Genomic DNA, 15,970 nt, shown 5'->3' with positions numbered 1-15,970 from the left:
GAATGCTCTCACTGTGAGAATGATCATAAACAAACTGGTATTTTAAGATGTTTCGGAGTTGCTTCTTCTGGCACAGGCTTGTTCTCTGGGGATGCTAAAATGCAAAAATAAGCAAAGCCACAAAATGAACTTGCTGTCCCAGGAGGTTTGCTTCCCACTGGGCTCTCTGGGATGCTGTGGGGAGGCTGCTGAGACTTGGACAGCCCTTGTGCCATTATCCCTCCTCACTTCCAGGCTGCTTTGGCACCCCCCAAGCCGTGTCAGACACGTGGCAGGAGGAAAAGAGCTCATCTTGTTTGAGCCAAGGACAACTCACCATCCCATCAGCCAGAGCAGCTGCCTGGTGTTTAGGAGCTTCCCTGATCTCTGATGCTAATCGAGCTCTTGTGGACTTCAGAGAAATTAAACCATAATTCCTCTTTGCTCTTGTGGTTTCCTGGAGCACAGGGTAATTGCCATTCTAAGTGCTGCCAAAGCTGCGGTCTCTGAGTAATTGGCGTGAGTGGTTCTTGTTCTGATTAGGGTTTGGCTGGGGCTGGTGAGTGCTCGGGGCTCTGGGATGAGGAGCATGTGTGCATCAGCCCACGGGGCTTGTTGGGAAGGAGGGAATGCCTGGGCCAACATACTCGAGGCTGGACCCGAGGGTCTTCGTCTGCTGTACCAAGGGCAGGGCAGGGGCACTGCCTTGGAGCTGAAGTCTTTGTCTCTCTCCTGTACAGGTGAATAAGGTCAGTACAGGCATTTCTGTGCCTTGTTCACCCTGCGTAAGACAGACCTGCTGGGCTTTGGGGTGTCTGTTGCTCCACAAGGTCAAACCATGACAGCAAAGACCAGGGACTCGTTAAGAGGAGCCCTGTGTATGTAGGAGGCTAACGAGCCATGGTGCAAGGAGCCCACGGGCTGGGCCAGGCGTGCGGGGTTCAGGGCCCACACGGTGGTTTTTCTCTGAAGGGAACAGGAAGCAGTTGCGGCAATAGCTGCTCCTCGCAGCCATCATGACTTCAGGGCTCCCAGGGCTCCTGCACCGGCTGCTTCAGGGTCCACGACCCCCCTGGTGACCCTGCTGGACCCTCCCGGAGCCCAGACCCCCTCAAGGGTGGGAGTGAGCAGCACTGGGGCCGCTGTGGTGGGAAGTGCAGCATGGGAGAGGTGGGTTTGTTTGTGCCGTCGGAAAGGGGAAGCGGTGAGAGGGTTGAGCCAGCGGTCCCCGTGAGCAAACCGCCCTCATGGCCGCTGCTTCCCCGGTGAGGCTCCGCTTCTCGCTCTGCTCCAGCAGCTGGAGAAGAAGCCAGGGCTGTCAGATCTGAGCGTGCACGAGGAACCCTCCGCAGATATGCCTCCAGCCTTCAGGGTAAGTCTCTCTCTGCACAAGCTCCATCCCACAACAGAGGCGTTGTCACTCACCATCCTCAAGGCCTTGTGAGGAAGCAGCTTGTCTTGAAGCCAAAAGTCCCAGCGCTGGGTTTGTGCAGCCTTCCTCCTGCACGAGCTTCAATGCAAAACATGGACTGGGGAGGCTCAGCCTACACGGGGTTTTGCTCTGCTGTGAGTGAAGAGGAGGAGATGAGGTCAGGGTTTAACCCCCAGGTGTCCCCGTGGTGGGCTCTGGGGCAGTGCTGGGCTGGCTGAGCACCCTTCAGGTGCTGCTCTCGGCTCCTGCTGCTGCTGTGCCACAGCTGAATGTTTGCAAAAACACCCTGGCACTGCCCACAGTGGGGTTTGGGCTGTGCACAAGAGGGGTCCATGCCCTGGGCCCCCAAATTCCACTCTGGACTGCCCACTCGAGGTCTATCAGGGAGATGGAAGCAGAGGGGATGTAGACAGGGCTGTAATGGGCAGGGGACACTTCGGGGTTTGTGGCCAGGCAAGAAGAAAATTTTTTGACACCTGCTTTTTGGGCTCCAAGCCATGGAGGTACCTGTGGTCATTCCCAGATTGTCTGGGCTCTGCTCAGTGAGGCCACAGGCATCAGCTGAACAGCAAGGAGGAGTTTTGGTCTGGCCCCAGAGCCCAGCAGCTGCACTGGGGTAAAACTTGGCTCCTTCAGCCTAATGGAAAGGTTGGGAGGTAAGTTTGGAGCCTGTCTGGGCTGTAGGGCTGGTGCCAGCTGGGAGCAGTGGGCTTGGAAGGTGAGGAGTTGGGTGTCTTGGGGCAGTTTGGCGTTAGCTGAGATTGCTCCCACCTTCCTCCCTGTGTGGGAGAGCTGAGGAGAGCTTGGAGAAAGGCCCTTGCCAGGGGACTGGGACTTGCTGTGAGCTGCAGGATGATGCTGATGTTGCGGAGGGATGGGGTCTCTTGCAGTCCCTTGCAGAGGCTCTGCCATAGCAGAAAGTGAGAAAAAAGTGTAAATAGCGAGGCTTCATAAACATCCTGTAAAGACATCAAGCCTTGTAAGTATCAACTCTGACCCTTCACTGAAGGTGAAGGTGACTCTTACCCAGGTGAGAAGAAGTGCCTGAAAGTTGATGGTCTGTCACACTCACAGCCATGAACGGAGCAGAGAGGCTTTGGCAGAGGGCAGGGGGGCTGTGGTGTGTTAACAGCTTGTTTTCTGTTTCTGTCTGCAAGCTTCGAGCAGCACTCAGGGGCTCTGTGTGCTCCGAGGCCACTAATCCTCAGGTCCAGCTGTAGGAAGTCACTGACCTGTCACACAGGTGGGAACGCCAGGGACCAGGAATTTCTCTCTGGCTACAGCTTCCATCAGCTGATACTTCTGACAAAACACTTGGCTTCTCCACTCCCCCCTTGGCAGCCCCTGGGCTGCAGCCTGCAGCGCTGCCTTAGAGCGCGCTGAGCTCTGCCGTGCTCCGTGCTGGCGTCTCCTGCTCGGGGTCGTATCTTGCACGGGGCTCCCAAATGTCAGACTCGCTGCTCAACCACTCCTGGCCATCGTTTTCCAAGCGCTGGAAGAAGAGATGGTCCTTTAAGCGAGGTAATGGCCTGTGGGGACAGGGGGCTGAGTGTGTGGCGGGAGCTGGGTTGTGGCAGGGACAGCCTGTCCTGGACTGAGCAGGTACCAAAGAACCCCGGGGGCCCCAGGCAGAGCTTGTTCCGAGGTGCCCCCCGCTCCTCCCTGCAGGGGACACTGCCTTAATGGTGGTTAACGCTTTTCCTTCCATTTAATCTTCTTTTCAAGGCACATAATTGCCTCCAGGAGCTGGGTAATGGGTTAAATATCAGCCTTCTGGTTTTGTAATAAGTTTGTTTTGTGGCTGGCAGTGAGCTGGAGGTCCCGGTGCTTGCAGACTGCTGTCTCTGCACGCTGCCTGGCCAGAGTTTGGTGTTTGAGGAGATGTGGGGAAAAAGATTCCTCCGGTCTTTCAGTGAAGGCTGACGAGCAGAGCCCCCATGTCTGGAGCCCTGGCGGTTTGGGTGGCCCTGGCTGGGCTTCACTTTGTCCAGCAGCAGGGGTGGGAAATGGCAGCAGTTGGTGTGAAGTGGCCTCATTTCTGCATGTGGTGCCGTGACTTGGAAAGAGGGAAGTGAGAGCCCTGGGAAGCAGGACATTTGCAGTCCAGGAGGAGCCAGACACTGCTTGTGTCCTTGTGAGCAAACACTACCTTCAGGCTGATGCTTTTGGGTACCTTTTCCTGCAGCACCAGAGCTCCTGCTACTCTTTCTCCTTCATTATTCCCCACCCACTCCCAGTTCTCTTCTGGAGTGGATGTGCAGGAGACCAAGATCCAAACTGAACAGTTGAGGGAAGGTTAATTCAGAGCAGGAGGCAGAGTCCTGCAGGCTCTGATGTGTGGTGAGCCCCAAGCAGCTCCCCCAAGCCCCAGCTGGACACCCCGCTCCAGCCTCCCCAGTGCCACGCCTGCTGGGGGGTTATGGGCTCGCTGGGAAGGCACAGGTGGGGCTGATTTCTCTAAGGAATGAATCAGCCTCACGGTGCTCCCAAGCACTGACTGCTTTGGAGAGGGCCTGGGTACAGCCAGCTCCTTTCAGCAGGTGCTTGCAGAGCAGTTTGTCCTGTTGTGCTTGGGCACAAAATGCTCGGGTCTCACTTAGCCCCCCTCTCACGCTGATGTTCTGTAGTGTGGTACTCGCTGGTCCACGTGGGACAAACCCTCAGTGCCCTGCAGAGCCACTGCAGGAACCTGCACAGAGACTTGGAGGGACTCAGAGGGGCTGCAAAGCCCCCTGAGCCCTGCTGAGACCCTTCAGCTGAGAGACAGCAGAGAACAGTCCTGGCTCCCTGCTCCTCTGCCCTCTGTGCCCAAGAGCCCAGCCCCAGGCGCGGTGATAAGGCAGCAGCTCTGTACAGTGTGTTACAGTGTGGGACAGCTTATCTTCCCCTGCTCCTGCCCACAGCCAATCCCCACCGCTGCCAGTGCTGGCCACGAGGGGCCCACGCCAGGCGAGGGACTGCACTTCAGCTGATCTTGGCACAGGGAGTTCAACACTTGCTTTCCAGAGGTTTTTCCCTATAGCTCTGGACACCCTGCAACAGGATATGTGAAGGGCAGCTGGTGCGGGGCAAGCAGAGCAGGGGTGGATCAAGGGAAGATGGAATCATTTTTTTTCTTGTCCGTGATGCTCTCCATGGTTTCCCAACAGTCTCTATCCCTGACTGCTGGGAAATGCCCAGACATTCTCGTCTTTCCTTCCTCCTGGGATTGTTTCATGGAGCAGAACTGCCCAGTGCCTTTGTCCTGCCACGTTTGGTGTGGCCTTTCCCCGGTGGGAATGCAGACAGGGTTTGATGTTGGAGGATGTGACTGGTGTGGCCAGAGCTCACATCCCTGTTTTCCTCTGACATGTCCCCTCCCAGCGCCAGTCTGACTCCAGGGTCACTCGGGGACATGCAGCATCCTGCACCAAGCCAAGGGACAGGCAGGTGAGGAAGGGACACTGCTGGCAGGGCTTGTTCCAGTGCTGGCTGCTCTGGTGCTGTCACCTGCTGTGACACCTGTGGGTGCAGCTCCAGTGACCGGCCTGTCCCATGGAAACCAGCAGAGCCACTTACAGGAGGGAGGGTTTGAGTGGAGGTCTGAATTGGAATTACGAAAATCTCTGTTGGGATCCCAGTGGCCTTGGGCACAGTTGCAGCAGCATGAAGCCTTCTTCCTTGAGGCAGAGCAGGTCAGCCTGCTGATCCCGCTGTCCCCACAGCATCAAACCCCCTGAGACCATCCCAGACTGTCACATGCCGTGGATGCCTGTTACTGCTTCCTTCCTCCCCACGCAGCAGCCCGGAGTCATCATGTTTCACCCGTGGGAAGCTCTGGCAAAGTGCAGGAACCATCCCAGCCCAGTCAGCGATGCTTCCTCCCCAGCTCTGCCCCGGGAATTCCTCTGAGGAGGCTGCTCCCTGCAGCAATAACCTTTTATGGTTTCCAGCCAGAGACGAATTAAGCAACTGCAATACCTAATCTGCTTAATGTTCTCCTAAAGCAAACAGCATTTGTTCTTGAAAGTGTCATTTTGTTATCCCATCTCCATCTTCAGCTGAGGAAAGGTGACTGCTGCTGTCTGCCAGAGCCTGGGGGGGCTGAGATTCCCTGTCCCCTTGCCACCATGCCGGAGCCTGGGTCCTTCCAAATAGGCAGAGTGCGGGACACAGGGGGGTCCAGATTTTGCCACACTTGCTGACACATTGGTGACCACCTTGATCATTGATACAGGGATGTTCACAGCCCCCCAGACCTGCCTCCTTCCTATGTGAGCTCCACGCTGGTCCTTCCTTGCCCATCATCCCACAACCTGATGCCGAAGGTGTATTTTCCCTGTGAGCCCCTCTGTCAACCCCTCGCCCAAGTGCCTGCTCCATGCTCAGTGCCAGCCCAGCCTCTGCAGTGGGAGCCTGGCACTGCCGTGGCTGGTGCTCACACATTGCCTAAAATGGTGTCCCCAAGGCTGCCGCCGTGTGCGCCGTGTGCCGCTGCCTCGACCCCAAGCTCTGATTTATCGCGTGTTGAACCGAGTGTCTGAAGCCTCCGAGGAGGATTTAAGTCCTTTGGTGGGTCTGGACGGGGTCTGTTGACTGCAGCCCATGCCTTGGCCAAATCCTGAGCCCTGCATGGCACAGGCATAGCACAGGGAATATTTTCCAGGCCTCCGAGGAGCTGACTCTGTTCCAGGGATGCACTTTAGGGCTGCATGGAGCCTGGTGCAGGCCCAGAGTAGCCTTGGCGGGATGACTGGATGCTGCTTGGGAGGAAAAAACTCCTTGTTTTAGTTAAACCTTCAGGCCAGGGCCCTGGCCTCTGTCAGGCCACAGCCCTTGTCAGCTCTTGCTGCCTCCCAGGGCTTTGCTGCCTTCCCTGTGGGTAGTTCGCTGCAGAAGGGATGGCGAGAGCAGGGAATCTCCTTTTCCTTCCTTCCTTCCTTGGACTGGTATGAGGGGAAGCACCATTTGTCCTGGTCTCCCTGGGATGCTCCCCACATCCTGGTTGCTGCCCCTGGGTCCATTGTACCTTAGCTTTCATTCCAGCCTGTTTGGGGGGTTGAATGGCTTTCACTGCCTGCTGAGAGCTTTGGCTGCTGTTTCCTACAAGCTCATGCCAAAACCTGGGCTGGTTCAAGGGTGTATTTACTTCATAATGCTGATTTTTGATTGCAAGCTGAATCCAGGTGCACTGAGGAAAGCAAAAGGTGATGTTTAATAGCTCACTAAATCTCTGCCAGTTGCAGATGCAGCTCAGGGACATCCTGGGCAAGAATTGTTCTGTTCATTAAAAACGTCATGTGAAGTAAATTTTACAGCCTTGCTAGAAAGCCTGCTTCAAATTTTCCCTGGTCTTGTAGCTAGAAACCCCTTAATTAAAATAATGCCTTCAGAAGTGTTTTCTTTCTATATTATTTATAGTCCTTCACTTGAAACCATCCCAGACATTTGAACACACCAATTGCTCCTTAAAACAGAAAATCTGGCATCTACAGCATGCAGTGGGATCCAAGGAACAAACCTCCAAACTCTCCCTCACGTTTGCTGCTTTTTTCTAGTTGGCACCATGCAATTCCTGGCTGAATTGTGTAGCTTTATAACCCACAGCAGGATGCAAACTTTCCAAGAGTGTGTTTTTTAACAATGTCTTCCTCATATTAATGTTTTTATGCTTGGCTTTCCCGGAGTGTGATGGGTTTCTAGCAGTTTCCTGCTGGTTTTTCCCATTGCATAGATATGGCTGCTTACAGTCTTGCTGTTGTTCTCTGCATCTTCAGAGATCCACCACGGTGCTTCAGCCAACAGCCTGGCTTTTTTCCTTTGCCTCAGCTGTGTGTGTGTCTCTAAGGAATAAAAAGCCTCCGTGAGTCATGAGATGGTTCAGGGATTGTGGCTAAGGTTTACACAGTGTCTCGCTCCATAGGAATGTGCTTCAGTCAGCTGGACCAGCTATTGTATCACAAAACACATCCAGACCTTGGTTTTGTTTCTCAATGAGTTATCAGATGGTGTACATACACTCAGGTTCACACTCCTGTCTGGGGAGAATCCACAGGAGTGGTCTGGAACCAGGAGAATTATGTGCTCCCAGTAGTGCTCTGCATATTCTATGTTGCCTGGAGCCACTAATATATCTCCAGTTTGCCTCCCAATATCCTTTATTACCCACCCAGGCATCCTTTATTCCTTAGGGATGAAAATAAAATCACTGCCAGTATTTTTATTCCTAGACTTCTGATTTAAATGTCCATAATGTCAGTAACAGATATCAAAATACGCTTAATTCTTTTACTGTGGAAAAAGCCTCTGCAGCATAGGACACCTTATGAGGGTCTGGCTGGGACAGTGCAAGCCTGGTTTGTCCCCTTCCACATGCTGCAGGGATGAGGTTTCTGCTGCCAGGAAATCCAGGATCAAGGCTGCTGTGGTCTGGAGATTGCCCAGCATTGACTGTCTGTGAAGGAGCAGAGGGCACATGAAGCACTTCAGCGCTGCCTGATGTCACCTGTGGGTGTGCAGCTGGTTTTCCATCCCTCACAGATGTCTGGTTACCTGCTGAGACCTTCTCTGTCTTGCAGGGTCCGACTGCAAGCCGTGCTTACAGGAATTCACTGACCACCACAGCCCTGCCTTGGAGTATCCCACCCCCAAAAGCTTCCTCCCATCCCTGATCACTGAGGATGATTCCTTCTGCACCAGCATGGCTGAAGAAAAGGCAAGTGTCCTCTTTCCTGCTGCTACCACCATGCAAGGCAGAGGCCAGGGGCAGCAAACTGGGTGGTCAGCACTGTATCCAGAGAGGTTTGTGGTGGAGTAGGAATGGGGGAGAGGGATACTGATCCAGACTGTGAAGGAATACAACGTTATATTGCTTCTGCTGCTGGGAAAAATCATATCTACGTGCTTTGTATTGGTGTTGGGGGGAATAAGGCACAGAGGGACCCTGAGGTGGTGGGGCTGGGGCAAGTCTGGCTGTGAGGGGCAGTAGGGGAGGGTGACTATTAGAAAGTCTGGCCCTGCTCTGCACCCCAAGATCTGCACAGGAGGCGTCCCCTTTGCAGGACTGGTGCGAGGCTCTCAGGCAGGATTTGTGCTGCCTTTGCAGGAGGACTCATCTTCCACAGAGCTGGATGTCCCAGCAGCAGACTTGCACGGCAGCACGGAGGATCTCCTCTCAGACTCTGCTCTCCATGGCACAGAGTATTACAAAGATCTGGGACTCCTGAGCCTGCCGACTGCCAGAACAGTGCCAGACACAGCAGCACAGCCAGAACAAGGATCCCAGACTGGGTCTGCCCTTCGCTCATTGGAAGAGAGACCAAGGGCTCTGAGCAAACTGTCTGTGAACGTTGCTTTTTCCAATCCCATTTCCTGCTCGGCCGACTGTCGTTTTCTGAACAAAGGCCACCTGTGCTCCTGTGCAGCGGTGCCAGATGATGGTACCAGCACTTCTGAGCATCCTGCAGAGACAGACAACGAGCTGGACATGCAGGAGGCCCAGGATTCCTTCCCCACGCTGGTGAGATCTATGTCCACGTCCCGGAGGCACAGCTGGGAGAGCCCTCTGTCACCCGTGGACTGCAGGCGCAGGTACGGAGGGACTGTGAGTGATATTTGATGTACACAATGCAATGGAGGTGTGAGCCTGGAGACATCACACTGCCCGCAGCTCCAGCTGCTGCTGGGTGGTCTCCCTTGCCTGTCAGCATCTGCCAGAGCAGCTGGACACCCAATGCTCATGTTAGGTGGGATGTGGAAGGGGAAGTGCTAGGGCAGCAAGAGGCTTTAATGTCTCCTTGGAAGTAGGAAGACCCTCTTCTCCTGCTGTTGGGGCTGGGAAGAGGATCTCTCATTTCTGTCTGGAAGGAATCTTGAACAGCATCAGTTGCCCCGATGACCTCCATCCTCTGGCTCAAAGGGAATTTTTCCCATCAAAGAGGGATTAAGAGAGCTCTGTCAAATCCTTTTTCTTCTTGTCTGTGAGTTGGTGTGGTAGGGCCTGTGCCTGAAAGCACTGTGCTGTCCTCCAGCCCTCTGCCCTCCACGTGGCTGCAGAGGAGGTTGCATTTGTAGCACGATGCTGAGCTCTGGCTGGGAGCAGAGTTAGGCCTGGCATTCCTGCCATCCTCTGCTCCTGCCACATGAATGCCTTGAGCTCCAGGTTCCTCCATGAATGCTTTCCCTGCTGACAAATGTATTGATCTCCCAGCTGACTGGGATTTAGGTGCAAGCCAGCAAGGACTATTTTTATCTCTCCTCCTTATATGGTACCCTAAAATTATCTCAGCCTGAAATCTTGGCAGTTCTTTATCAAGCTCAGACTTTGGTTCTCAGACCTATTGTTGTCCCATGTGCCATGGATCATTCACAGTTTATGCTGTAACAGGCACATGAGTAACAGTGGCATGGAGTGGCTGTTGGTGTCAGGGACACGTTCTGTCCCCTCGCTGGGTGATGAAGCACATGTGAGCAGGAGGCCAGGGAAGGGGAATACACCCCACTGTTCCCTAAGCAAATGCTTCCTGAAGCCTGCCTGTGGCAGCAGGAATGAAGTGACAGTGATCTGCAGACAGAACCCATGTAGAGACTAAGATTTTCCACTAAGCTTTATCCATCATTTTGCTTCTGTGTTGTTGTCACTACAACAGCACTTGGTGGGCAGGACACCGTGGGGCACTGGGGGAGCTGGTCCACCCCTCATTTCCCAGAAAATAATTTTTTTCCTTCCTCAGAGCTGGGCCCTGGTGGGAGCAGGATTTATGGCATGATGCCACAGTGGTGATGTGATAAACATCATCTGCCACTTCTAAATGCCCAGAGGGACTTTTCTGGATGGCAGCTGACAGGGCAGCAGCTCCAGGGCAGGCAGGACAGGCTGCTGCCAGGGTGGCTGCACAGTCTCAGGGGTTGCTAAGAGATCAGTGTGAGCCGTCCAGCACTAAACATCCCGGGTGACCAAGGAGCTGGGGACCCACTGGTGGCAGCCAGAGAAGAAGTTGTTTTTAACAGGCTCAGGACTTGGTGTCCAGGCTGACGCTTCCTGTCATTTCCTTTCCCATGTGCCTGCTCTGGGTAGCCTCCTTGGCCCAGTTGCATGAGCTCTCTAGGACCACCCAGCCAAGGACATTGCAGGGGCTGTGCCATGCCGGGCACAGTGGGTCAGGTCTGCTCAACTGGCTTGTTCCTCTCCCCTGATTAGGTTCAGCCTGGATGTCACAGAACTGGGCAGTGACCCAGAGCAGGACGATGTGGAGAAGAGGAGCCAGTCCTGCCTCCAGCCTCACGTGTCCCTTCAGCTGCCCAAAGGGGAACTGGGAGCCTGGAGCAGCAGCCGGGGTGGCACAGTGATCAAAGTGGAGATAGAGCCACTGCGCCCAGACCTTGTGGCCAGCCCCGGCTTGCAGCAGGTGGTGAGTGGGGAGCGCTGTGCACGGGGACAGCAGGGCTAACTGCAAAAGCAGTGTCAGCTGCAGGCTGGACTCCTTCAATGCCTGTGTGGAACCAGGAGGTCTGCAGGAATCTCAGCAAGGATGGGCTTTCTCAGATAAACTGCCCCATCTTGTGGGATAAAGGCCCTGGGAGCTGCCTGTAGTACAGCCCTCTTTTCCTATATATTTAGCTGGAATTTCCCTTGTGCAACCTGTGCCTGTTGCCTCTTGTCCTGTTACTGCAGCTCTAAGAAGAGTCTGGGCCTATCTTCTCTCTAATCCTCTGTCAGGTAGTTGAAGACAGCAGTGTCACACTCCCTCACACACTGCTTTGCTCTGGGGAATACCTTTAGACTCAATTAATATTAAAAGGACAATTGCATCATGGTGCTACATGTCCAGTAAAAGCGAGAAGTGCCTAAGAAGGTTTCAGGCATGACTGCCACTTACTCCAGCCTTCCTGGAGCCAACAAACAGCTGGGCCTAATGGTGTCCTGCATCATAACCCTGCCAAAACAAGAGGGAAAAGGTGAGCAATCACCTGCGATGGAGGCTTCCTTGGTGCACAAAGCACCAATGATTTCTGTGACTTTTTACTTCTCCAGAAATGTGTCAGCAGTGAAAAGAGATTGAGGTCCAAGTCTGTCCCATCAGCCTGTGAGACCATTGCCTCCCCCCAGATACCTCACAGTTTCAACACTTCTCTTCCAGCTGTGGAAGGTTGGTATAGACTCTATGCCATTAAATGGGTTCAAGGTGTGATTAAGAAGATAAAAAACAGGAGCCGTAGCTTCCAGAAGTGTGGACAGCCTCTGCTTTCCCTTCTGCATGGTCCCAAGAGCTCCTGAAATACAAAGCCAAGCTGGTTGTGAGTCTGGCCCTGGCTAGCAGTGCAGTCTCAGCTCAGACATGCCCATCCCCAGTGACACACTGCCACATAACCTCCCTGTGGCCGTTGCATTGGTCACTCCCTACTCAAGTCCCACCCGTGAGGATTGCCATGGAGCAAAATGTACAGGTTTCAGAGCCTGGGAAGCAGAGGGGAGGCTGGCTGTCATGGGGCAGGGCTCTGGGGTGGTACCAGCTCCTACCCTACTGCGAGCAGGACCCTCAGCAGCAAATATAATACAGACTGTGGAGGGGAGGGGTAACACAGAAAAGTGATGCAGCCTTTGCTTCCCTCACAGAAATGTGGAGCATTTCTCCCTCTGTAACTGCTCCTGAAATTTCTTCCTTACCAATCAAGACAGAGTGGGAGCCCAGCAAGATTAACAGGGTCCAGTTGCATAGATTACAACGTGGTGCTCTGCAAAGGCAAACCAGAATCCCTGCTGAGAGAGTTTTGTGTTCCAGGTGTTGAACCCCCTGCTCTGGAGATGCTGGAGAAGGACCACGTGTCCCCAGACCACGTGTAGGTATTGTCAGTCCTGGCTGATTTGAGATGCAGGAGATTTTTTTGAGTGTATCTGAGCTACTGGGCATGCAACAGCAAAGGAGATCCCACTCCCTGCTGGGGCATAGCTGAGCAGCTGGTCATAAACCAGTGCCTGAGGCTTTGTGTGGGGCAAAATGTCTGTGCAATGATATTTTCTAATCCCTTGCCTTTCTCTTGCCCCATCCTTGGTAGGTTAATTGTCCAGAAGGTACTTCAGGAGCTGAAACATTACCATGGGTAAGTGTGTCTGGGAGAGGGATGTGTGGGCAGGTCACAGGTCTGCCTAAGACCCACCTGGTAAAGGACTCTTGGTCCCTTGAGGGGCAAATCCCCAGGGTACCAGAATCACTGATTTATTCCAGTGAAACCAGGGTAGAATTGCAAGGAGAAGGGGCATTTCACGTACCTCCTCAGTAACTCTAAAAGTGTTCCTGCCCCATCTAGAAGATGAATTTCAGCTGACCCAGAAGTTCTGCTCATGTGTTCTTTGCTGTGTCTGATGCCTTTTCCCTGCCCAGGGTGAAGCAGAGAGCTTGTGTGCAAGAAGGCAGCGATTCTTCCCAGCAGAACCTCACTTGGTTTGAGTTCCTGTCTAACGAGTAAGTGAGACAGCAGGTGACACACCCTTTGTGTTCTGAGAGCAGACTGATTTTGAGTCCCACTCCATTGAAGCTCTACTGCCCTGCTAATCCTGTGTGCAGGACACTGGTATCTGCAGGGGTTCAGCCAGGAGTGTGGCACTGAATAAAACTTGCACACATAGTCTGAAAGTTCAGCTCCTTATTTGCAAGAGTCTCATTAATAAATGACGCGGCCAAAACAGATCCTCCAGGAGATGGAAAGCTCACACTTGGGGTCCTAAAGTAATGCTTCAATGAAGTTCATCAGTGATCTCCCTAAGATGGGCTTGGTCAGTGAATTTCCCCCTTTTTAAGATGTTTTGGTCTCCTTTCAGAAATGAGGACAGTGGGAAGAGCGATAAAGCAGAGAAAGGCACAAAGGTGATGCGACGTCTGAGTTCCCTGCGGAGCCGAGTCACCGGATCCTGGCAGAAGGATAAGGTGAGAGAGAGATGTTGAATTTGTGGAAGGAATTGTTAAATTCGTCAAGTAGAAAAGGCAGTCTGACCGTAGTGAACAGTTAGCTGGATTGCTTTTGGATGGCTCAGGCCTCTATGTTGGTCAGCAGATGCACTGTGACCCCTAAAGTAGTGGTAGTGCATGGAACTGAGTGCATGGATCCCTGAATTCCAGCCCACCTTGCTCCAGGGCACGTTCTGGATGCTCTTATGCTGCCTTGGCACTGCGCATAGCAAGAGGAGTGCCTTGGCTGGGTGACTGCCTGGATCACTCTTCATGGCAGGAGGAGCTTGCAGAGGGACAGCCAAGTGTGTCCTGCCCTTCATCACAAATAGACTTAGACTAGAGGGACTGGCCCAAGCCTTGGGAAGGCTTTTGGGAAAAGTATTGCCATCCCACTGTACCTGCTGCCCACCACCTTTCTGCTCGTTTGTACCAGTGGGGAAAGGAATGTGTGGTCAGTACAAGGCCTGTGACTGAGCTGTGTTCTTCTCTCCTTCCAGGGTAAGAACAAAGATCAGCCCAAGGAGAGAGAGAAGGAGAAAGAGGCAAAGGAGACAAAAGAGAGGTGTAAAGACATCAATGGGCACCAGCTCGTGCCAGGGGTTTTCTCCAGTTGCACCAGCTGCTCACTGTGTGCCAAACCTCTTGGGAATAAAAGTGGTCTGCAGTGCCTGAGTGAGTATGGCTGTCACTGCCTGGCTCTGCCCCAGCCTGCGCTCCCCGCCTGCCCTCCAGCCCAGGCCGTTCTCCTGCCTAAACCAGCCCCCTGGATTGCTTCACTTCTCTGCCTGGCTCGACTCTACCCCACCACCCTGCTTGGCCTGGCTCGGTGGTTTCTCCAAATAGTCTAAATGATCTCTGAATCCTGCCTGGCAATAATTTATCCTCATTTTCTTTGGCCACTTGACCATTTCCTGCCCCTTTCCCCCAAGGAGGGTTCTAGGTCAACTTCTCTTTTATTATTTTTTTTTTTATTATTATGAAGTTCTGCTTTGCCTGAACAAATATCCCAACTGCTTGAGTGTAGCTGGATCTTTCAGGCTGTTTTTCACAGCTGCATTGATGTTTCAGCTCAGCATCTGCCCTATGCACAGGCACAGGGATTTCTAGAGCATCCAAAACTTTATTAACTAACAAAAAGTCAAATCTTGCCTCCCAGAACCTGCATGGGTGAGACTGTTGCTTTTCAGCTCTAAGTAGTGCCAGCATGCATGGGCCTCTGTGCTCCCACTGCATCCACTGTGGCATGGCTTTGGCTGACAACCCTGTCCCTCCTCTTTGGGGCAGGTACTCAGGGCACTGAAGAACATTTTAATTCCCAAGGGATTGTCTGTGGGCAGAGAAAATTTTCTGGAAACGAAAGGATTGCTCTCTTTCTCCACCCTGTACCCTCAAGCAATTCTTGCTCTCCAGTGAGCATCTCTCAGAGGCTCTTAAGGTCAGTAAAACCTTTCTGGGGCATAATGGGACTGACTGCCCTCGGACATGTGCGGTGAGAAATATAATTTCCCTTCAGGGAAGCTGGAGGGAAATTGAAAAGGGGCACAGACCTGGCTATTAGTGAGCATTTTTCAGGCACCACAGCAAAATGTAGAAAGCAAGGATCTGAATAAGAGCTTTGTGGATATTTAGAGAGAACCTAAATACTATGGCAGGAAGCAGAGTTGTGCCTTGTCATTCCTGTGTAAGGAACCTCCCAGCCAGAGGCTCTGTTTGCAGTCCTGCACACTGCTTTACAGAAATACCTTAACCTGGAAGGATACAGACAGTCCTTGATCCCCATGAGCATGGAGCCATGCTCTGTGTGGTCTTGGGAACTCTGAGGGCATTGTTACTGTGAGTGATTCTCCCCTGGACAGTCGTACGGAGATCTGTGATTTGGAGTTGAAGCTAGCTGTTGAAATGAGAGTGTGGCTCAGCATGGCTTGTCCATCATGAATACACAGGGATTGGACATGAGTTATAGTAACTTTCACCTTGTTTCCCAGCCCTTCCATGAGGAATCTGTGTTCTGTCTTGTGAACATTCAGGAGAAAAACTCCAAGGTGGTTGAGGTACTGGTTTGTGTTTGGGACTCTGTGACATCTCCTTTGGCTCTTGGCTGCCCAGGCTAACGCAGGTGGCAGAGCAGCACAGCTTGTTTTATAATGCTCTGTTTGCAGTGGCTTGAACTGAGGCTGAACAATTGGGCAGGGTTCTGAGATGTCCATTACAATTAATGGCCTGCCTGTGGTGAGAGCTGGGCTGGGACTTGTGGTGAGACAGCTGACAGCCTGAGAGTGTCTATATTTGGATGATGCTGGGCTGAAACCTTTGCAAGCTGCTGCTGAGCTGGTAGTTGATATCAGCAGCTCCCGTTACTGCAGCTCAGAGCAGTGTGTGGTCTCCTGACTAGTGCATGATAGAGCTCTGGAACAGCAAGCTCCAGGGCCACCGGGAAGCCGGGGCAGCAGGCCTACTGTTCAGAAGTGTGAGCTGCTCTGTCAGGCTCAGTCTGAGCTGTGGCTGCTGCCAGGATGTGAGGATATTTGGCTGCGCCTCTTGTTTTCTCCTCATGAGCTCGCATTTGACTATCCCTACGCCTTGGCCCCCAGCCAGCCCTCGGCCCATCGCTGGTCAGGTGCTGCTGTTGCTG

The 15,970-nt window shown here is 53.1% G+C and overlaps 1 protein-coding gene across 3 annotated transcripts in view; it reads left to right on the top strand.

The window, feature by feature from the left end:
• The first annotated feature begins 1,001 nt into the window (after positions 1-1,001).
• ARHGEF18 (Rho/Rac guanine nucleotide exchange factor 18) overlaps positions 1,002-15,970 on the top strand; it is a 50,891-nt gene continuing 35,922 nt past the window's right edge. The window contains exons 1-10 of one of the 3 annotated variants that reach the window (XM_019293187.3): positions 1,002-1,351; positions 7,969-8,105; positions 8,496-8,980; positions 10,590-10,800; positions 11,424-11,538; positions 12,172-12,229; positions 12,446-12,490; positions 12,772-12,852; positions 13,209-13,314; positions 13,836-14,010. In XM_019293187.3, the coding sequence (XP_019148732.1) occupies positions 8,091-8,105; positions 8,496-8,980; positions 10,590-10,800; positions 11,424-11,538; positions 12,172-12,229; positions 12,446-12,490; positions 12,772-12,852; positions 13,209-13,314; positions 13,836-14,010 (1,291 nt within the window). In that variant the 5' untranslated portion in view covers positions 1,002-1,351; positions 7,969-8,090. Of the gene's footprint in view, positions 1,352-2,819; positions 2,933-7,968; positions 8,106-8,495; positions 8,981-10,589; positions 10,801-11,423; positions 11,539-12,171; positions 12,230-12,445; positions 12,491-12,771; positions 12,853-13,208; positions 13,315-13,835; positions 14,011-15,970 lie in introns of those variants that run through there. The other 2 variants (XM_019293184.3, XM_019293185.3) reach the window with 2 other exon arrangements.

The sequence above is a fragment of the Corvus cornix genome, chromosome 28 (genome assembly GCF_000738735.6).
Source record: "Corvus cornix cornix isolate S_Up_H32 chromosome 28, ASM73873v5, whole genome shotgun sequence".
NCBI lineage: Eukaryota > Metazoa > Chordata > Aves > Passeriformes > Corvidae > Corvus > Corvus cornix.
The sequence above is the reverse complement of the archived record's forward strand: the minus strand, read 5'-3'. Positions and strand labels throughout refer to the sequence as shown.